The sequence below is a fragment of the Citrus sinensis genome, chromosome 8 (assembly GCF_022201045.2).
Source record: "Citrus sinensis cultivar Valencia sweet orange chromosome 8, DVS_A1.0, whole genome shotgun sequence".
Classification (NCBI taxonomy): domain Eukaryota; kingdom Viridiplantae; phylum Streptophyta; class Magnoliopsida; order Sapindales; family Rutaceae; genus Citrus; species Citrus sinensis.
The window spans coordinates 3,391,851-3,415,051 of record NC_068563.1 but is presented as its reverse complement, the minus strand read 5'-3'; the positions used below and the strand labels follow the sequence as shown (position 1 = coordinate 3,415,051).

At 34.9% G+C, this 23,201-nt stretch overlaps 3 protein-coding genes and 1 pseudogene across 3 annotated transcripts in view; all 4 read right to left on the bottom strand.

Moving 5' to 3' along the window:
* LOC102608261 (probable carboxylesterase 12) overlaps positions 1–17,652 on the bottom strand; it is a 39,000-nt gene extending 21,348 nt beyond the window's left edge. The window contains exon 1 of the mRNA XM_052431996.1: positions 17,537–17,652. Within this exon, the coding sequence (XP_052287956.1) occupies positions 17,537–17,575 (39 nt within the window). The 5' untranslated portion in view covers positions 17,576–17,652. The remainder of the gene's footprint in view (positions 1–17,536) is intronic.
* Positions 1–23,201, bottom strand: part of LOC127898589 (probable carboxylesterase 12) — a 117,081-nt gene that overhangs the window by 19,074 nt on the left and 74,806 nt on the right. The window lies entirely within an intron of this gene.
* On the bottom strand, positions 533–1,436 carry LOC127899037 (galacturonosyltransferase 8-like; annotated as a pseudogene).
* On the bottom strand, positions 19,433–20,733 carry LOC127899091 (probable carboxylesterase 12). The gene has a single exon (XM_052431998.1). It carries the CDS (start codon positions 20,514–20,516, stop codon positions 19,548–19,550), a length of 969 nt encoding a protein of 322 aa, XP_052287958.1. The 5' UTR covers positions 20,517–20,733; the 3' UTR covers positions 19,433–19,547.

The window sequence follows — 23,201 nt, the reverse complement described above, 5'->3', positions numbered from 1 at the left end:
TGTCCCATTTCTAGCAAGCAAATGTAGATCACCAAAAGAAAAAATTCAAAATATGATTTCAACATGAGAGGGGATATTTAATACTTGAATCTCAAAACTTGAAGTTCATTACTCAAAATTCTGTCATGTTTGCAACAATTTCCACAATGTCATATCCTCATTCAGTAACATAAATGGCTTTAATAATTAATAACAATCCAAATATAAATTCCAAACTATAAAAAAAAACACATAAAACTTATGCCCAAATTGCTGTCATGCAAAATAAGTTTAATTTCGTCTAACGATATCACCTCTGAAACCAACTAACAGTTATACCACTCGTGGCTGATCTCCTCAAACAACTAAAGGTTTATGATTACATAGCAAGTACAATCACAGGAAGTAGATAATCATTGTAATTCATATCAAGTATTTAAAGCATTAATCGGCATATAAACTATTTGGTAGTCCCTTAATCAATGAAAATGGATTAATATTAAAATCAATCTTACCAAATTCTACTAGTAATGTACACACAATAAACATTCTCTCATGTCCAAGCATCCAAATCAAAGAAGTTCATCTTATAAGCCCATGTACATGTCTTTGGGTTAAACTTTGCTTCAATTAAAGGATGCGAGATATTCATGTACTGTCAATATCTATGAAATGAACCAGAATAAGTCTCTACTGTTCCATTCATTTTCCCATCCACATCAATCTTCTAAAACCCTGTTAGGGCATTTGTACCTCAATATCATCATCCAACAATAAAATCCTATGCAATTTTCATTACATCTCAGGCAAACAAAACCTCAAATGATTAAATATCGACAAGTATTTCGGATTCTTAAGCTTCATATTACTACCATCTTTCTTAGCATTCTTAGTCTACTTCTGAAAGTAAAACCTCTGCAAATGAGCACACTAGTTGTGGCACTTACCGTAGGGACATGTGACAAATTCAAAAACTTATAATCCTCCACAGCCATCGCGTCTATACGTGCCCCATTTTGATCTTTTAATTTACACATAATCTGCATTCCCCGACTTTCATTTTCTCAGTCACAAAATTAAACACATGGGCACAAAAAAAATTACCATTATGATAAATTTTGGGATACTCGAATTCTGCAGCCGTGGGCTTCCCTTCGTTGTTATACTTCACCGGATAAACAATGCGCTCTTCCATCAACCTCAAAGCTAAACAATGCAACCTCGTAAGCATCAATTCCACAACACTCAAACTCGAAAAAGCTCTTTCCCTTTCGGAACCATTCAACTGTTCATTGCAAGTTAAAAAAATTACTCTTAACTTCTGAATCTTGAATTGATTATCAAAACACTTTTTGCCCGCCGTAATTATTTGGCGAGTCAATTTGTTTTTTTCCTTAACTTCCTTTTCGAATAGTCTCCATATTGGTTTGGTCAATTTTGAGAGAATCGAACTCCATTACAGTCCGATAGGTGGTTTAATAATAAGACCCGTGCACATTATTTCAGAGATCAGCAGAGATTCTAACCCGATTCGGATTTTCAAGGTTCAGTTTACGGCCGTCACCGCCACCGCTTGATCAACAGCGGCTTCCTTCCTAATTTAGTCCACTCGCGGATTCAGAGAATTGATTTCAGCGCCAATACGGATCTCGAATGGATGCGATTCCATGCGACCTTGAATTCAAACCCTAACTGGATATTTGGAGCTAATAGAACGCCCTTTCTTTATGCAATTTTCATTGCTGAATAAAAAATAAAAAAAGGGCTCCCAAAGTTGTAAGTTGCACCTTCAAATCGCCATTAATTTATATAAGCCATTAGATTGAACTCTGAACCATCTAATGGTTAGATTGAAAAATGACAAAAATTGTTGTACGGTATAACAGTGGCAACATAGGCGGACCCTCCTCTTTAAAGGTTTTATTAAGATCGGATTTAGTGAGATAAAATGGAGTTAAATATTACCATTCATTAATTATTTCCCAAGATTTTCTTTAAACAAGGTCCAAAAGCTTACCTTGGGCCTGCAAAGATAAAATCATGAGAGGTGATATTTGATCTCTTCAATCTATTTCATTAATTCCCACTTTTTAATTTATCCATTTATTTTCAAAATTACCCTTAATAACAAATTAAAATAAATGTTATTTTTATTTGTTTCTTTTGTCTTTGCAATCTTTCTCTTGCCCTGGTTGTCAATGATTAAAGGTCTATTCCAACTTTCCCATTTCTTTTGCTAATGCATGCCCAGATGCAACTGAAATTAAGGACATATAGTCCGTTTGAAAGTATGGTGAGGTAGTTGAGCTGTCAAAGCTCAGCTACTAAGGTGTTTGGTAACATTTGTAGTTGTGTTTTGGTAGTTTAACAATTTTTTTTTCTCAACTTCTATTCCACAACTATACATTTTACTCCACAACAGCTGCAGCTTAAAAACTACAACACCTCACTCCTAAACATATTCATAGTTTTGTCAATAGAACCTTTAATGAATTTTATTGTTAGGCAACTTTCTAAAGATGGAAAATTGTCTCTTACTTTGGAAGCTTGTTTTCTGGCTAAATTTTCTTTTCATGTCTGGAAAAATTGTTTATCTGGTATTGTATTTCAGACGCTGGGCAGTTTGGAATTTCTTCATGGAGCTGCCCTTTATCCTGCATTATTCCACCATTCTTTACATCTTTGGAGGTTCGCATGTTTTGTAGACCTTTATAATCTCTAGAAGTGCAAATTTTTATTGTGATCATTTGAGGATACATATATGTCTTTATCATCCTCAGTGTAAAATATATATTAATCGGTGGTGGTGATAGACTAGGTTTAACCGTTTAATTATGATACTAAGAGCGCAGATGAGAGAGGGTAAAAATACATTTATCGTTAATTATTTTTTAAATTTACAGAAATGATAACTTTTGAAAATAAATGAATTAATTGAAAAGTGAGGCCGATAAAATAAATTACCCAGTATATTAGAGAATTTTAAAAAATGGTGCGTGTGAGGACACTTAACAATTTACAAATTTCCTTTAACAGTGATGTTCGTTAATAAGATTTTAGCTTTTCCACGTCACTGACTTACATTTACATATGCAATTATGTATGTTGCATTCAATCAACCTGCACTTTGAAATAACGCATTGACGCCGCAACTTCCAGGAAATTTCTGGCATTAATTCCAAAGTCATCGTTTTTTCCGCAGCTTATTTTTCTTTTTTCTTTTCCCTATGTCTGTCTCCTCAGTAAATTGAAAGAGAAATTCTAAGCAAAAATAAACCAAATTCAAGTTGCATGAAAAGCGTTTTGAATGATATGTGTATATGTCCATATCCCGAAGTCGCACGATTTTCACCCACCAAGAAGAAAACACATGTACCACATATACTTTAATGATACAATAAAGTAAAGTGGTTGAAACTGCAAGGTGAGGGGTGGTCAGAGATGGGGCATAATAGCCATTAACAAGCATTTATTTGTCATTTGTTTAATGAACCAAAGGGAGATCGTGAAGAAGCAAGAAAACAATGTGGAGATGAAAGCATATACTTCTAACTAAGGTTACAGTTCTTTCACATTCTTGACTTACATGTTGCATCCATTCAAAGTCCCGGTACCAGCTCCATTTAAACGCAATGACCTATGAAGTACAACCCAATATTTCACTTTTATGACAATGAACATGTTATTGTGCTGATCCCTAAGAAATCAAAACCAGAGTCTCTTTCGGACATGAGGCCTATTGCGTTATGCAATGTCCTATATAAAATTGTCGCTAAAATGCTCTCAAATCGTATGAAAATTGTTCTGGGCTCTGTAGTGTCTGAATCTCAGAGTGCTTTTATACCGGGTCGAGCCATCACTGATAATATCCTTATATCCTCTGAAATCATGCATTTTTTAAAAAGGAAACGTCAAGGAAAGGTTGGGGCAACTGCTCTTAAAATCGACATGTCGAAAGCTTATGACCGTATTGAATGGGATTTCTTGGAAGCTATGTTGCTTAGGCTGGGTTTTGATGGTAAATGGGTGACCTTGATTATGCTATGTGTTTCTACGGTTCGATATCATGTTATTCGGGATGGGAAGGAGATTGGTCCTATTGTTCCTAGTAGAGGGCTTCATCAAGGGGACCCTTTGTCGCCGTACTTATTCATCCTTTGTGCGGAAGGTTTAAGTGCTTTAATCCGCAAGAATGAGCGTGCTGGTTTGCTCCATGGGGTTAAGGTAGCTAGAGGGGCTCCTGTTGTTTCTCATTTATTTTTTGCGGATGACTGCTTTTTGTTCTTCAAGGCTACCAACAGTGAAGCTCATGTGATTAAGCGCATTCTTGGGGTGTATGGTCAGGGGTCAGGCCAGATGGTGAACCTCAGCAAATCCTCAATTTTCTTTAGTTCAAATGTTAAAGAAGACGTTAAGGAGCAGCTTTGTCATATTTTAGCGGTTAACGCTACTGCTAACCATGGCACTTATCTTGGCTTACCCTCTTTTGTTGGCAGGAATAAAAAGGAAGTCTTCAGTTATATTCGAGATAGGGTGTGGCAAAAGCTTCACAGCTGGAGTATGAATTTTTCGTCGGGAGCTGGAAAGGAAATTCTGTTAAAAACAGTGGCTCAAGCTATTCCCAATTATGCTATGCAGGTTTATCTTTTGCCTCTAGACCTTTGCAAAGATTTAGAAACCATGATGAACTCTTTCTGGTGGGGAAGCAGACGTGAGGGGCGAGGTGGTATTCGCTGGATGAAATGGAATTTGTTGTGTAAACCAAAGACCACTGGAGGAATTGGCTTCAAAAACCTTCACAATTTCAATGTGGCAATGTTGGGAAACAAGTTTGGAAGCTGTTAACGAATCCAAAATCTCTTATTGGCCAAATTTTCAAAGCTCGGGATTTCCCTCGCACATCTATTGTAGAGGCTGTTTTAGGTCATAATCCAAGTTTCATGTGGAGATCTCTGTTGGCAGCCAAGCATATTATTGTTCGCAGTAGTAGGATCCAGGTTGGCAGTGGTCAGAACACTCTCATCGGGTCGGATCCTTGGCTTCCTGATGTAGATAATGGGTTTATTTCCACCAGCTTAAATGAAAGTTTAGCTTCAGCTCCAGTCAACAGTTTGATGGTCCCTGGGCAGCGTAGATGGGACTATGAGGTAGTGGCAGATCTCTTTGATACTCGAGACCGAAACCTCATTTTGCAAATCCCGCTGAGTTCTCGAAGAGACAAGGATGTTTGGTACTGGATGGCTGACCCCCATGGGTTGTATACTGTTCGGAGTTGTTATAGATTGCTTAACAACTATGTCAACGCCCCATCTTCTGGTATTTGGAGGAAAATTTGGAGCTTGGAGGTGCCTAGTAAGGTGAAGGTTTTTCTTTGGCGAGCTGCACAGAATGTGCTTCCCACTACTGATAATCTTATTTGGAAGAGAGTCGAGGTAATGCCCATATGTTCCCTTTGCAATCAGCAAAAAGAAACTATTGTGCATGCTTTGGTGAACTGTGTTTTTGCTCAGACTTGTTGGCTGACTTCTTCTCTTGGTTTAATTGGACCTCAACCTTCTTTTCTTAATTGGTTGGAGCTTGTTTTTTCTTGCTGTCATAAAGAGATGTGTAACCTTGTTGCCATGATATGCTGGAGGATCTAGTACCGGAGGAATGAGAAAGTTTGGAATAACAAAGTCTGTAGTGTTCGTCATGTCCTCAACTCTGCTGGAAATTATTTGTTTCAATGGCAAACTGCGAGGCAGAAATCTGATGTCAATAATGCTACTTGTTTCCAAGGCTGTCATGGGGCAATTTGCTGGACACCTCCTCAGTTAGGTTGGCTTAAGTGTAATGTTGATGCCACAACATTTTCAGCTCAGGGAAAAGTAAGTTATGGAGGGCTCATTCGCAACTCTGATGGCCTTTTTGTGGCAGCTTGCTGTGTATCTGTCTTGGGTAGTTTTGGTGCAAGGGATGCTGAAGCGCTTGGTGTGTGTGAGATCCTCAGCTGGATTAAGAAGCGCATTTTGTCTTGTGTTGTAGTAGAAATGGACTGCATTCAGGTTTTTAAAGCTCCCACAGCAAGCTATTCTTGTCCGAATGGGTATGGTCTTATTCTTGATGATTGTCTAGCTTTAGCTAAGTCTATAGGAGATATTGAGTTCACTTTTGTTCGAAGGTCTGCGAACACTGCCGCCCATGTTACCGCTCGGGTGGGGGGTTCCTTGTCAGGCTTTGAGGAGTGGAGTCATGTTCCACCTCCTTGGTTATTTACTTCTCTGTAATCTTTGCCTTTTAATGAAGTTTCCAGTTTAAAAAAAAAAAAAAACATGTTTTAGTGGATATTTAAAAGCAATTTGGATGTTCTTAGTGGGGCTGTCCTTTATCCTGCATTATTCCACCAGTCTTTACATTTTTTGAGGTTCTCATGTTTTTTAGTCCTTCATAATATCTAGAAGACGAAAATTTTAATGTGATTCTTTATCATCCTCTGTGTAAGATACATTCTGGTAGTAGTGATAGACTAAATCCAATTATGATACTGAGAGAGCAGATGAGACATGGCAAAAATACATTTATTCTTAATTATTTTTTAAATTTATAAAAAAGTTAATTCCATAAATAAATTAATTAATTAGAAAATGGGATTGATGAGATAAATGACATAGTATATTAAAGAATTTTTAAAAATGATCATTATGGTCCTTTCATTCACTAGACAATTTTCTTTTAATAGGAATTACTTATTAATAAGCCATAAGATTTTAGCTTTTCCACGCTATTGACTTAAATTTACACATGCAAGTTCCATTCAATCCACTTGCATTTTGGAATATATAACAAATTCACACCACTAACTTCTAGGAATTTTCTCGCATTAATCCCAAACTTCTCTGCAGCTTGTTTTTCCTTCTGTTTCTTTCTCCTATGTCTGTCTCCTTCAGTAATCTGAAAGAGAAACTCTAAACAAAAAAAAAAAAAACAAAAGTTCAAGTTGAATGAAAAGCGTTTTGAATGATATGTATATATGTCCATATGTATCCTCATCAAGTCACTCGGCTGAGACCCACCAAGACAAGAAGAAAACACATGTACGATCCCACATATTCTTTCACGATACAATAAATTAAAATGGTAGAAATTGCAAGGTGGGGGGGTGTTCAGAGATGGGGCATAATAATAGCTAGCAACATGCATTTGTTTGTAATTTGTTCAATTTGAACCAAAATGAGATTGTGAAGAAGCAAGAAGACAAGGTCGAAATGAAAGCATATACTTCATGACTAAGATTACAGTAATTACAGTTCTTTCACGTTCTTGACTTACATGTTGCATTCATTCAAAGTCCCAGTACCAGCTCCATTTAAACGCAGTGACCTATGTCGTACCATCCAATATTTCAGTTTTATGACAATAAAAATGTTTTAATAAACCATTTATTAATGTTACCATTTAATATGTATGCTTTGCAATTCTTTTTTTTTTTTTAAGTGATAGTTGTTGTGCGCGGAATGCGGAATCAAGCGCACCAAATAATTATAGAAAAATAAAAGACACAAGAATTATGTGGTTCGGTAATTAAACCTACATCCACGGAGGCAAGAAAGAATAATTGTTTATTTAACAATTAATAGAGTACAATATTTGAGTAACGAATCTCACTTCCCAGAAACCCAAATATACCCAATACTCTCACAATCTGCAGGAAAGATAAATTCCCCAGACACACTTCTCTCACTTCTCTCAAAAGCTTAGAAACTTATGAGCTTGACAATTTTAGAATGATTTCAAATGAATGAAATCCTTAACTATATATAAAAGAAATGAATTACTATGCAAAGAATAAAATAATTAAAAATATAATGTTTAATTATTATTATTTTTCAAATTCATCCCCTTTGTCAATTCTTTCTTTTCGGCTACAAAATCAATTTTGATTTTGCTTCTCTACGATTGTTGGTGCAACCAAGAATTTGTTGACTTCAACAATAGTAGTATGGAAACAACAAATCTCATTCCATCAACGCATATATACTAGTAAGTAATGGCTCTTTCAAATCTGCTGAGTGCTCCGGTGACGGCGTATGGTGAAACCAGAATTTTCATTCGATGGGGGCGTATGGAAACACCAAACTTTATTAATGCAGCTGGCAATATGTTCGAACAATGAAACTGAGGGGGTAAAGAATAAAATTACCTAGATAAAGGTCATTTTTAAAGCTTGGTGTCCAGGAACTCCCCTAATTCCACTCCTCTGTACATGTATTGGTCATGGTGCGAGATATTAATTATCAGCATACAATTTGAATTATTCTTCTGGATTGGAGTTGAGAATTTATCCTTTAGGGGCTTGATAGTTTCTTTGGCTGGTTAGTTGAGTTCGAATCTTTGAGAGATAGGGGCTGAAAAATTGATTGAACTTTCAGTAGCAGCCCTGATTATAATTTTTGTTATTTTTTTGCAATAGACTGCACGCTCAAAACCTTTTGAGCAAAGTATCCCAATGCAAAAACACAAATTAGAATCTCTATCTCCATGGTTGGTGTGTAAGGGGAACCGATTCATTGACCTGTAGCTTTTACGTTAAGAGTTAAAACCAACCGGATCAGCATATTCAAATGACTGAAATGCCCTTACTCATGTATACATCATAAATCATTTATAACGGTTAAAAATTCAATATTATGAAGGCAGAGAAGTCGTCGACCTGTGTGATAGAAATGTTAAAACTAGGTTCTTGCTAATGTAGAACATTAATTAGGGATTAGGAAACACTAAACAATTGATAATCGGGGAGAAAACTTCACAAGTGCTGATGGAGATGGTTGGGGACTTGTTCAAAGCCTTGAAATTAAATGAAGGAATTTTGTTTTTCTTTTTTTTGAAGAGAATTTACTAGCAATTAATAATTTTGACTTATACAATTCAAAGCTTGAATTTTGGAAGTCTTTCCTTCTCAGTGATTGTATAAAAGGATTGATAGAATTGAATAATCCCCATTCATTTTTTTTTCCTGTTTTCAAATAAGTAATATGTCAAAGTGTTATAGGAATAATGTTACAGTCTGCACTTTGCTTGTTGCCTATATGGTTATTATATCAATCAGTTCATGTCCCTTGGTAATAGAAGCAAGAATTCGGAATTTCTCAGCTATCCAAGGTGTGCAATTAAGAACATGAAATTAATTTTTTGATCCAATTAATTGAAGAACATTAATTTTATATATCCTTCTACTATTTTTGTATTTTTGTTTTTGCTTTTATTGCATTTTTAATTTTCTTAACCTTTGTATTGAACTCTCACTGACAGAAAGTTTAGTCCATAAAAGTACGACTGAAGGGTTACGCCATCAGAGAAGTCTGAGGAAAGTTCCTGCATATGGAAATAATCCGCCGCCACCAAATACACCCCCACACAATCAATAAGAATTTGCAAGGTGGGGGGTGGTCAGAGATGGGTCATAAAAATTGTAACGCCTTCGAAATTTTTCTTCTTTATTAATAATTATAGCAATTCTTAGATTGATAATAAGAAACGTTATTTCTTTTGATTGTTTATTAAAGGATTGTAGAGAATGATTCAAGGCTTTTCTAATTTACCATAATTATTTAGAATTTTTTAATATAACATTTATTAATTCTCGTTATTTTGGGATTGTATAATTTTGTTATATTATTCTTTTAGAATTAAGAATAAACTGAGATATTAATATTAGTTATAATATTATCTTTTGAGACTCTGGAGATATCTTGAGTAAAACTCAACATTTTAGTTGAGGATGTTGATTATTGGAGTTTGTTGTATATTGAATTATTTTAGAAGTGTTTTTTCTATATTTTCAGATTAGAAGTGTTATACTTATAAAGGAGATTCTGTCATATTTTCAGTAGAATCCTTACTAATTAGATTATTATCAAGTTCATTTTGATGAGATTATTATACGGTAGATGTGTATAAACTGCCATCACAACCACAGCCCAACCCAAGGCGCTCAAAAAGATTGCTCAAACAACGGCAAACCGCCAACAATCCACTTACACATCTACCATATACACCTGTAAACCAACCCCATGCTGAACCACCACCAACATCCACTGTCTCTATCCTATCAAAACTTCAGAAACCTTCGGCGGTCTCTATTACTGTGAATGAACAAGAAGAAATGGCAGAAAACCATGACCAAGACACCCCATCCCTTCGTGCGACCCCACATGCACGTTACACAAACGTGCAAAATAGCAAGCATGGCGGCCAAGATGACCAAGAAAGCCGTGGTGAATAAACAAATCAGTCACTCCCACATCAAAGTGAAAACCGAAGTCAACCACTTGAGGAAGTGGAAGAAAGCCGTGACCAAAACCCCTCATCGCATACCAAAGTTTGCACCTCCAACCGTGAACAAGTTAAACATGGTGAATCACAAGATCCAGCCATCACAGCCCCTGTACAAGCTCAAAAACAACTCTCAGCTGTTAACTTTGCAACCACCGTTAATGGCCGAGATGAAGCTTCTGAACAGCCCCTTGATTACACACGTTTTGGTACACAAACGGCATGTACCAAAAGTCAGCCAAGACAGCCAGCTTCGGCCCAACCGATAAGCAAAAATTCAGAAATTCTCGACAATCCCTCACAGTTTTTGACCACACACACGCGGCCACGCCCATAACTCTCTTTCACAAAGTCCATAAAGTCAGCCATGCTCAAGTAATGTTGTCCCCTATGAGCTCAACATTTCAAAGCCTTCACATGCATTAAAGATTTCCAAAATTACCTTACATGCCTCCACTCACGCCAAAAATCAACATGCAGCCTCACAAAATACATGTACTCATAACACTTTTCCTATGGCATCACCAAAAAGCCAACATTCAAACAGTGCACGGGACCCGCTTCTGTCTCCCACTCATTCAAAATCAAACCCCTCAATTCCACCAATAAATGCACAACTTTCGGCTTATTTTTCTTCCCACCAAAATTTGTCTCCCCCTAATACTTGCAATACCCACAGTAATCATGAAACCCTCCATAACCATTCAACATTAAACCCACAAGCCCAAATGCACTCGGAAGCCCATCCCATTAATATCCATAAATCCAACTTCAATTATCAAGCCCAAAACCAATATCAATCCATTAAACCACAAAAAGCCCAAACATCCAATATAAGTGTACAAGTCCAAAATCAATCCCAAACTAATAATTCATCGAACACCGGCCCAAAACCAACCTCAAAATCAGCCCACTTCCATCCTGACATACGCATCAGTTTTAACTTCAACTCCCAATCGAAATTTAAATATGCCGATAAAAAAATCCTTTGCTGAAATTATAAATGGGCCCACAACCTCGATGGTCCCCGTCAAGATAGTCTCTTTGTATGAGGATAAACCAAACGTGTAGTTTTCCGTAGAGGAAGTCAAAGTGATGGCTATTCCATTCAAGTTGACATTGGTCGGTAAACTTTCTTACAATCACCCTCGTATGAAACTAATTAGAAAAATTTTTAGCTCGTTGGAATTAAATGAAAATTCTCAAATTTCTTTATTAGATAATCGTCACATTTTAATTAAATTGAATGTTGAAAAAGACTACACTCACCTGTGGGTTAAGCAAATTTGGTATGTTAATGGGAGTGCCATGAGAATTTTTAAATGGACTACAGATTTTTCGGTGTTCTGAGGAGTTGCCCATTGTTCCTCTATGGATATCATTTCCTTATTTGCCTATCCATTTCGTGCAATGCAATGAAGCATTATTTTCTATTGCATCAGCAATTGGGGAGCCGTTACGAATTGACCAAGCTACTACCTCATTAGCTCAACCCTCTATAACTAGAGTTCTAGTAGAGCACGTCACTCAACCTCCTCTACAGGGGATTCAGATCGGTGTGGGCAATTCTGGTTTTTGGCTAAGTGTAGAGTACGAGAAAATTTCACTATACTGTGCTTCCTGCAAGCACCTTAGCCATGCATTTGAGACATGTTATATGGCTAATCCAAGACTTCACCCCCAGCAGTTTAATAGAGCTCGACAAACTAATATTGAAAAGGGTAAGGAAACAAGGGTTTCGCCTTCAAACACTCCACGATACACTTCAGGCCCAAACCCAGAGCATTCGAACTTGGCCCCGTAGGTCGTGGACATTACATCTCCAATCACCATGATTTCACCTATAGAGAACCAAGCTAATGATATGGGCCCCACAGTCACTCAAGAATTGATCCTTGATTCCTAGGATATTAGGACTCAAGATTCTAGAGCACAGTTTGAGCCCAGTGATCATGGTATATCTCCCCAGCATAGCATTGAGACTTTAGATCATCGGGTATCTACAGGATTTCAATCTTATCAGATGATTTTGGCATGAGGGTTGTGGGATTCAAAACCCACTCTACCGATATTCCCACTCAATCTGACGAAGAGATCAGTGGGGATGAGAACAAGCATTTTAGGTACCTTGTGAACTATAAGTTTCCCAGTTATGAAGATCACATTTTAGATGAGTACCCAGAGGATGATGGTTTTGTCTACACCAGAGAACACCGGGAGACAAATATCCAAGCCCTGACTTTAGTGTTATTGGGCAGTATTCTAGGAAGGGCTTCAAATTACTCACCGGTCACAAGTATGGTAAACAATTTTCTGGCAGACCTTGCTAGTTATCTATTGCTTATTGTATTGGTTTTCTTTCCTGTTGTATTGTTTCTTTAAACTTGAAGTTTTGGTTTATGTACCCCTCCATATGTATTTTATCATTTACTGATCTATATTACAGGTAGGGGTTCATGCCTCACCCCCCACCTCACTGGTGGATTTAAAGAAAAAAAAACATAAAGATTTACACAAACTTTTAAGTTATTAGTTACACAAATTTTTATATTACTATTTTACTTTATGATTGATTTGATAAATTAATTTTTTATAAAATAATTATTCGTAACATTTTATAAGTATATTAAGAACACTGCTTTAAGTTGTCTAATATTAATTTATTTATAAACAATTATTATTAAGATTGCTGCAAAGGTACAAAAAATAATAGTTGTTTTACAATAATATTTATTGATTCATTCATTAATAAATAATTATTGGTTAATTTGTTATAGATAAATTAATTGATGCCAAGAATATTGTTGGAGGGGTATTATTATTAAAAAAAATAACAGTCAAAATATAACATATTTAACTGCAGAGGTGTTTTGACTTTTTTTTTTTAAATATAGGGACTAAACGAGTACTTAAGTCAAAATGTAGGGATTAAATGAACATTCACCCTTTTGACTTCTTTGTTTTATATCTAAAATCTTATTGTAAGATATTTTTATGTTAATAAAAAAAAAGTAAAATTTCTTAACCTTTATATGAGTGATAAAATGACTAAATAGAAAATCAAATATCTTTCTTCATAAATGCCCTCATTATATTAAAGGTACTTATTTCCTACTTATTATGTAAAACTTAATAACCCTTTGATTTTTTTTCTCTATTAGGTTGGCTTACTTCCATGCTCCAGGAGAAAGGCGCATCGCATGGGTTCCAAACCTTGCTTTTTTTAGAATATTCCATATTTTTTCACGTCGCCGACCAGCCTTACTTGACAGTGTGCTCGACGATTTTGGACCTATTTCACCTACCTAGGTAAATAAATTTAGCATGTTGAGGAAAGTTTTGATTTATTTTATTTATATTTTAAAATTATTAGAAATAAGTTATTTGAAATGTAGATTTTGTTTGAATTACATATGGTTAATACAATTTATTTTTTATGGTATAGAAATGAAGGATTTGGATAAAAACTACGAAGTCGAAGATTTTGAAGAATTAGATGACAACAATTTAGATGAAAATAATGAAGAAACTGGTAATGCTGTGGATGTGAAACCAAAAAAGTATGAGCCAAAGTTTGGGATGTTGTTTGATAAACACCATTATCTTCTTATAAGCCAAAAAATGAAGAATTAGATGACAACAATTAAGGTAAGATTAAACTACTTAGTTAATTATTCTACAATTAATTTAATTTTAATTTTAATTTATCTTTTTATGGATTTATAGGATTCAAATGTACAAACACTATTATCTTCTGAGGTGGATATTGTAGTCCCAACTCAAGAAAGCAATAAGAATCCAGTAAGTTTTATGTTCTTTGATGTAATAGTATTTAATTTTTTAAATTTTTTAAATTTTAGTGGTCACTAAATAATGGTCATTATTTAGGAACCTGTGTTCGCATACCAATCACAAGGATGTAATATTTATCCATTGTTTCCTTTTGATTCTTACATTATAAGTTATAGTCCAATTTCGATATTTATGCCTAATTAATTTAGTATTTTCTGGAATGTAATATGGTTCTTATTTTGTGCAAACTAGCAATCTCCAACACTCCCATCGCACCCATCTATGTTGCCTTATTCTTCATCTTGGATATCATATAAAGGTTCTCAACAAGGGAGTTTTCAACAATTGCTACTTCAACAAAATGATAATGACAGAGAAGTTTGAAGCAGACTTAACAGACTGATCATTGATTTATTCTTTTGTTGTATAATTTTAGTTGTGTTTTGTGTATTAGTTGGTTGGATGATATTACTCTAATGCTCAATGATTGAACGTGGAAATATTTTGAAGGTTTTTTTATCTATAAATTCAAAGGTTGAGTGTGTCAATAACCATTATAACAATAAGAGTAGTTCGTGTAGAAATGCCAAATTAACCAAAAAAAAAGGTACAATTATTCACTTAAACAAATGTTTCTATGTCAATCTTCCTAGCTTCAAGGGTAACTGAACCAGGCAATTAGTTGTTCATCTTCCTCTCACAATTGTAAGTATTGTATGCTGATTCGACATCCACCAATGATCTGTAAGATTGGAATGAATAAAATACATATTAGCAACATAAAGAGAAAAAGAAAAGGATGGATTCTATTTTTCTAGAATAAAAATCAAATACAAGTCACGTTTGGCTTGATTTTAGAGGAGGGTTAATGAAGCAATATATGCTTTATAGAAAATAAAGAACCTTAGAATGAAGCTGCAATTACTGGATTAGCAGAAGGAAATTAGGGAATTCTATATCGTAAAGAACTTAACAATGCAGCTAAGATAAAAAACAATTGCCTCATCTAAAGAATTCACAGAAACATGTGATATATCAAACTACCCAGAATATGTTTGAAGAACAACTTGAAAATCTTAATACACACCATATATGCAAACTTCAAATACCAAAAAAAAAAAAAAGAATGCCAACAGTCGTAAACATATATAAGCAAAAACATAATTACAACCAAACCATAAGCTTTAACATTTCACAAAGTATCACACTTCAAATAACTTCTTTCTAGTAATTTTAAATATAAATACGAAAAAAAAACCCAAATACTTTTCTAAGCAAAGTATCACATACAAGGTTTCGTAAAGGCCGTGTCAAAAGAATTTCCTTAACTGATTAAATATACTAATTTTAGGTGACAATAATCTAATAATATTAAACTAAATTAACTTAATTTCGCAAAAAAAAACGCATAGAATTACGGATCAAGTCTAATTAACAATCAAACGTAGTAACCGAGATCCATTTATGCCAAAAAGAATGTTCATAAGACTACACAAAACCACCCAAAAAAAAAATTATAAAATAATAAAAGCAACAGCTGCGATAGATTTTGCCAGAACAAGAAACACAACAAAACAAAGAGAATAAATCAATCAAGGGCATAAATAGATTGATCAAATATTCTCTTTCTCATGGTTGATATTTTAGAGACTTTTCTTTACCATCTTACTTCTAATATGAAATACTCCACGTACCAACTCAATTATCAAATGTACCTAGTGTAAGTTAGGTACCCTCTGTGATTATTTTTAATCATAAAATTTTTCATCAACACATAGTGCTACATTATTGATTTTCAATTTCTTCCCCAAACAATATCCTTTCTAGTACAGACACCCTTTTATAAAATTAAGCAATGGAGCTATTGGCACCCCTTTAAAAATCTGAGCAAACCCTTAATTTGAATTATTTTATATAAAATTTAATTAAATGCACCCATCTTCTTCAAGAATATTGTCAGCAATCATGTTTGTTGTTTATGACCTATATATAGAATTTCAGTTACAAACTATTCATTGTCTATCATCAAACGAATTCTTCAAAAGAATAATTTTAAATAAAAGACAAAGACTAATGTAAAACAAAATAACTCTAAAAGTATACAATTGTTTGTGATAAAAAAGAAAAAGAAAAAAAGGTCTCATTCTTGTTAAAAGAATAAAAATATGGATTTAGTGGTGTGAAAAGAAATCCCTCAAAAACTGAATTTGATAAGTTCAAGCTCTGGACTTGCGGTGTTGAATAAGAGCAATCATTATAAATTTAAAATGAAAGAAAAATGTCATTGAGTTTAGAAGAGTTTCGTAGAGAGAGAGAGATGAGGTTCACTGAAATTTTCTTGAGAAAAATAATTGGAAGGTTTTTTGTGGAATTAAATAGAGATTATTCTTAAAAGTGGTTTTACGAGGACATTCGAGGGATGACAATAGTCCAACCCAATATTAATTTCTGTGTTCAATTGATTTTCTGAGAATTGCCATACTTTTTTTAATTAATAAATTTCCTTTGCACGGTTGAAGTTGGTAAATATATATATATATATTTATAAATATAGTTAGAGTTGAAGTTGGTAAATAAATTTCCTTTGCACGGTTGAAGTTGCTATTCCGGTAAAAATAGCAGCTGACAGAAAAAAAAATGGAGAAAAAAAGGAAATCGAAAATTATAAATATAGTTAGAGGCATGTGAATTCAGGCCTTCTCCTGATGATTCAAGAAAGAAGCAATTCTCTCAAGCATGGCCACGGCATTTTCACATGTGGGATTTATCAAATGGAACACATGTTGCTCTCCTTTGGACTCAACAATCTCCACATTGCCCCTCCACCCCCTCTCCTTCAACTTGTCATAATAAAACCATCCTCTAGATCTCAGAAAATCATTCTCCGCAACAAATACCAGCATCCTGGCGCATCCCAGGCTCGCTAGGTCCGAACCCGCAACGACAGGATTAATCCAAGGATCATCACACCCACTTGTGCTACTTGGACAAGTCAATCTCCACAATCCCGCGACCCAGTCACTTTTCTTAGCGTCAGCTGTTTCATTACCAACAGCTTCTCTGCCCAGAAAATACGGATGAATTAAAACAATGCCAATAACATTAACACCATCGAGAATTTCTCGACCATGTCTCATGCCCATGTGATGAGCTATGTTAGCGCCAGCACTGTCACCAGAACAAAACACTCGCTGGAAATCAGCGAAACAGTTGAGCCAATCTTCAGGGCCTTCTCCGTTAACATGGGAAGATACCCACTTGAGTGCAGTCCATGAATCATCATGAGCGCAAGGGACAGGATTCTCCGGGGCTCTCCGATAATCAACCGAGACTGCGATGACGTTAGCTTCAGAGACTAAGGTGTTTTGGGATCAAACGATGCAGGAACGATGTCGTTTCCTTTGAGCCTTTCTACTTTGCCATCTTTGTATACTTTTATCGTGGGAGAGAGGTCTATGGCTATATCTGCTGCCGGCTCTGTGGAATACATGGGTAGAGAAAAAGTGCAGAAAAATATTGACGGGCTTTGTTTGGTCTGCCGGAGAAGGAGAAAGGATAATGGTGCAAAAAAAAAATGTAGAGATGAAGACAAATGTGGAAGACAGCAAGAGTGGATAACGTTACAATTTTAAAAAAAAAATTGATAAAGGGCCAAAATTGGTGTTCAAACAAATACAATTAGGCCCATGTAAATCAAGACAAATGTTACGATAACTCAATTCAGAAAAAAATGAAAAAGGAGTTATGAAGTGAAATATATAATTAAATAATTAACAATAATTGAGCAAATTAAAAGAGTTAGTAGAGTTGATTATTGACACGTCACCTTGTAATAGTTTTGTAAGTGCCAAACCACTCTCTTTCAATTTTTTGTTTTTGTTTTTTGGGACAAGATAATATGAGGATTGGTAAGATTTTAATTCTTAAATTATCATAACTAAAACTGTAATTTTAAAAATGGTATCAGTTTTTGTTGAAGATAGTAGAAAATTTTGTTTGGTAAAGACTGCCTTCTTTGTGGATTTATCTAAACCACGCTCTTTATTTCTCACCAACTCTGATTTGGCTTGGCTCCACATCTCTTGAATAAGTGGCATGCAAATTATCCTTCTGATCAACAACCAAATTATTGAATATTTTATTAACAATAAAATAATGATAAAAATAATAATTAATAAAAATAATTAATTTATCATTATTAACAATATTATCCTTATTGTTGTTATTGTTATTATTATTAAATTTTATTAACTTTATTATTTTAGTTATTATTAATTATTGTTATTATTATTTTTATTAATATTATCATTATTAACATTTATCATTGTTATTAATAAAAATAATAATAACAATAATTAATAATAACTAAAATAATAAAGTTAATAAAATTTAAATTTAATAATAATAATAAATGTTAATAATGATAATATTAATAAAAATAGTAATAACAATAATTAATAATAAATAATATAATAAAGTTAATAATAATATTAATAATAATAAATGTTAATAATGATAATATTAATAAAAAATAATAATAATTAATAATAACTAAAATAATAAAGTTAATAAAATTGAATAACAAAATTATTTTTAATAAGAATAATAATAATAATAATAATAATAACAACAACAACAACAACAAAAACAATAATGATAATATTGTTAATAATGATAAATTAATTATTTTTATTAATTATTAATACTATGGGTATTTTGGTAAATTGATTCTCATTTCCATTCCTCATTCCCATTTATTTTGCCAAGTAAACACATCAATAGCATTCCAGCACATTCACATTCCCATTTATTTTTGCCAAGTAAACATTGAGATCTCATTCTTATTCCTCATTCTCATCCAACTCATTCTCATTCACAACCCATTCTCATTCCACCCCATTCGCATTCCCATTAAGTAAACGCACCATAAAAGTATACAATTGTTCGTGATAAAAAAGAAAAAGAAAAAAAAGTCTCATTCTTGTTCAAAGAATAAAAATATGTATTTAGTGGTGTGCAAAGAAATCCCTCCAAAACTGAATTTGATAAGTCCACGCTCTGAGCTTGCGGTGTTGAATAAGTGCAATCACTATAAATTTAAAATGAAAGAAAAATGTCTTTGAGTTTAGAAGAGTTTCGTAGAGAGAGAGATGAGGTTCACTTAAATTTTCTTGAGAAAAATAATTGGAAGGTTATTTGTGGAATTAAATAGAGATTATTCTTAAAAATGGTTGTACGAGGGGCATTCGAGGGATGGCAATAGTCCAACTCAATATTAATTTCTGTGTTCAATTGATTTTCTGAGAATTGTCATACTTTTTTTAATTAATAGATTTCATTTGGACGGTTGAAGTTGGTAAATATATATATATATATTCCCGTAAAAATAGCAGCTGACAGAAAAAAAAAATGGAGAAAAAAAGGAAATCGAAAATTATAAATATAGTTAGAGGCATATGAATTCAGGCCTTCTCCTGATGATTTAAGAAAGAAGCAATTCTCTCAAGCATGGCCACGGCATTTTCACATGTGGGATTTATCAAATGGAACACATGTTGCTCTCCTTTGGACTCAACAATCTCCACATTGCCCCTCCACCCGCTCTCCTTCAACTTGTCATAATAAAACCATCCTCTAGATCTCAGAAAATCATTCTCCGCAACAAATACCAGCATCCTGGCGCATCCCAGGCTCGCTAGGTCCGAACCCGCAACGACAGGATTAATCCACGGATCATCACACCCACTTGTGCTACTTGGACAAGTCAATCTCCACAATCCCGCGACCCAGTCTCTTGTCTTAGCGTCAGCTGTTTCATTACCAACAGCTTCTCTGCCCAGAAAATACGGATGAATTAAAACAATGCCAACAACATTAACACCATCGAGAATTTCTCGACCATGTCTCATGCCCATGTGATGAGCTATGTTAGCGCCAGCACTGTCACCAGAAAAAAACACTCGCTGGAAATCAGCGAAACAGTTGAGCCAATCTTCAGGGCCTTCTCCGTTAACATGGGAAGCAACCCACTTGAGTGCAGTCCATGAATCATCATGAGCGCAAGGGACAGGATTCTCCGGGGCTCTCCGATAATCAACCGAGACTGCGATGACGTTAGCTTCAGAGACTAAGGTGTTGAGGTAATTGTGGTAAGTGGGAGAAAAGGCGGTTTCGATGCAAAAGCCTCCGCCATGAAAATAAACAAGAAGGGGAAGTTTTTTGTTTTGTCTTTGGTTTGGAATGTAAAGCCGAGCACATAGATTGTTTTCTGGTGAATGCACAATGTCTTTGGAATGAACGTTTGTTTTGGGCTCAGATGATGCAGGAACGATGTCGTTTCCTTTGAGCCTTTCTACTTTGCCATCTTTGTATACTTTTATCATGGGAGAGAGGTCTATGGCTATATCTGCTGCCGGCTCTGTGGAATCCATGGGTAGAGAAAAAGTGCAGAAAAATATTGACGGCCTTTGTTTGGTCTGCCGGAGAAGGAGAAAGGATAATGGAGCAAAAAAATATGTAGAGATGAAGACAAGATTTGGTATGTGGAAGACAGCAAGAGTGGATAACGTTACAATTTAAAAAAAAAATGATAAAGGGCCAAAATTGGTGTCCAAACAAATAAAATTAGGCCCATGTAAATCAAGACAAATGTTACGATAACTCAATTCATAAAAAAATGAAAAAGGAGTTATGAAATGATGGGTCCAGCTATATTACCTATGGTGTTGGTACCCCATTTTTTGTCTTTTTCAAATCCACTTTTAGATTCAATCCAAAAATTGTACAACGGCTTAAATGCATTTGTTAGGTTATTAACATTAAATGCCCCTATTATTTATACAAAATAAGAAAAATTAAAAGTTGTTAAATTTTAACATGTAAGTCCATAATATTTTAAATTCTTTTTAGATTATTGAACTAGGTTTTCAATTAAATGACTTATTCTTACATTTGTTAATATTTATGTAAATTAATAATTCTATTATTAATTAATAAACTAATTAATTTAATATATAGCTAAACATTGTATTTTTTTTACTAACTATAATTGCTCTGATACCACTTAGGGTACGTGACTTGTTATCCGACAGTGCAAACCAGACTAGTGCCTATTCAGGATCACCTCTGGAATTTACATCGTCGGTTTCCCGTCGATATACTCAAATGAGGAATCAGAAAAACTTCTAAAATATTTTTCATCTCGGGTTATATAACCCAAAACATACTTTCCTTTAGTCCAAAACAGGGTACCAAACCAGATAAGAAAACGATCAAAAGTTTTCTGATGCACAGGATCCTTGCAATAAGGCAAGTGCAGAGCATACTTCCTTAGGTTTCGAAATGAACAAATTTAATTCTTTATTCTTTTTCTTTCTTTAGAACTTCATTTGCAGAGAGAGAGAGGAGAGTTTAGAAATTCATGGTTTGAGGAAAAACACGAGTTTATTGCTTCAAACTTTTACAAGCTTCTCTCTGTTACAAGCAAATGGGAGATTCCTATATATAGGAGAAATCTCAGAGAAGATAGGACAGGATCCCTATATTTTACAAAAGAAAAAGTAAAAGTTACATCATGACACACCTTTAATTATTACAAAGAGACAAAGTGCTTTAATAATTAAAGCATGACTTTGACAAAAGCAAAAGCAAAAGCTTAAAGTAAAAGCAAAGTGCAATAATTATACAAGACAAAACCATAAAGTAAAACACAATTATTACAACAAGACAAACTACTTTATGGAGAGGAGAGATTCAGGTAATCATCGTCGAATGAGCTGTCCATTGCATTTGGGTCCGTATGCTTTGGGAAAAAGGTTTTGGAGAGCTTTGGATGTTTACAGGAGGGACCACGGCATGGTGGACGAGGGCAATTATAGTCTCTGGGAGTACACTTTGGAGTATACTGAGGGGAAGTTTGGGTGGCTTTGTTAACTTTGGTAGGTTAAGTTGGTGGTGCTGGTTGGAAGGAGGATCCTGGTTGAGAGGGTCCGGGTTCATCCATTGTCGGTTGGGGAAATTGGTGGAGGTGTTGACTTTGAGGGAGAAATGCATCCCATGGGTCTTGGGAATCTTGGAGCAGGAAGTCAGTGTAGTCTGGTTTTTCTTCCTTGATAATGATACCTGTGGACTTTGGTTTGGATATGGCGGATAGAGTAGGAATCATGATGAGGTCATGTTGAGGTCCTAAAGAGGTGTAGAAGATGTCTTTGTGTGGCGGAGTTTGGTGGTTTAACTAACAAAGGTAGTTGTGCAAGGTGGATTGGATTTCATTTTCAATGACAATGAGATGTGGTGCAGTAAACCATTCATATACCTGGTCTTGAGTCCAAAAGAGTTTTGTATCTGGATGTTGGAAGTATGGCCTGTGAATGATAAAGACTGATGTGAACATTTGTGCTTCTGAGGCAGGCATTCGTTCAAGACTGTAAATCTCTGACAGTTACTGGAGCTTCTTTCTCCACTATGGTATTGGGGAGAACCATTCAAGTAATGTCCAGGTAAGAGAGGTGGCTTTGTCTGGGTCAAGGAGGTGTTCCAATATGGGAGTAATTGGTAGGACTAACTTAGTGGCATAAAGGACTGTTAGGCACCAGATGTACCATAACACATCTTCAGTGGTTTCTCTGGATGGATCAAGGGTTAGACCTGTAAGGAACATATTTTCTAGGTGGAAGGTGGAAAAAGGAAAGGTTTCGGTGATAAGGTAGGCTTTCATGAAGAAACGAAAAAGAGCTTTCTTTGTAAATTCTTAGATGGCAAAGACAGAGGAGAAGTTTTTGTTGAAGGGAAAAGTTTTTTTGGTGAGAGCTTCTGGGGGTAATGATGTAGCCATAGAGATGATCGGAATGTGATATGTAGTGGAAAACATGGTTAGAGGTTTCTTTGGTTTTGAGAGTCTGGAGAGCATATCATGGATGAGGTTTTGGGATCCCTTTATATGCTTGACTGAAAAGTCATATGTAGCAAACCAATCTTTTAATCTGAGTAACATTTTTTCGGGAACAGGTTTACCTTTGAAATTGAAAATATTGGGGAAGGCTGAACTGTCCATTCAGATGAGAAAGTGGTGTCCAATCAAATGATACTCAAACTTTTTGATGCCATTCTTTACCGCT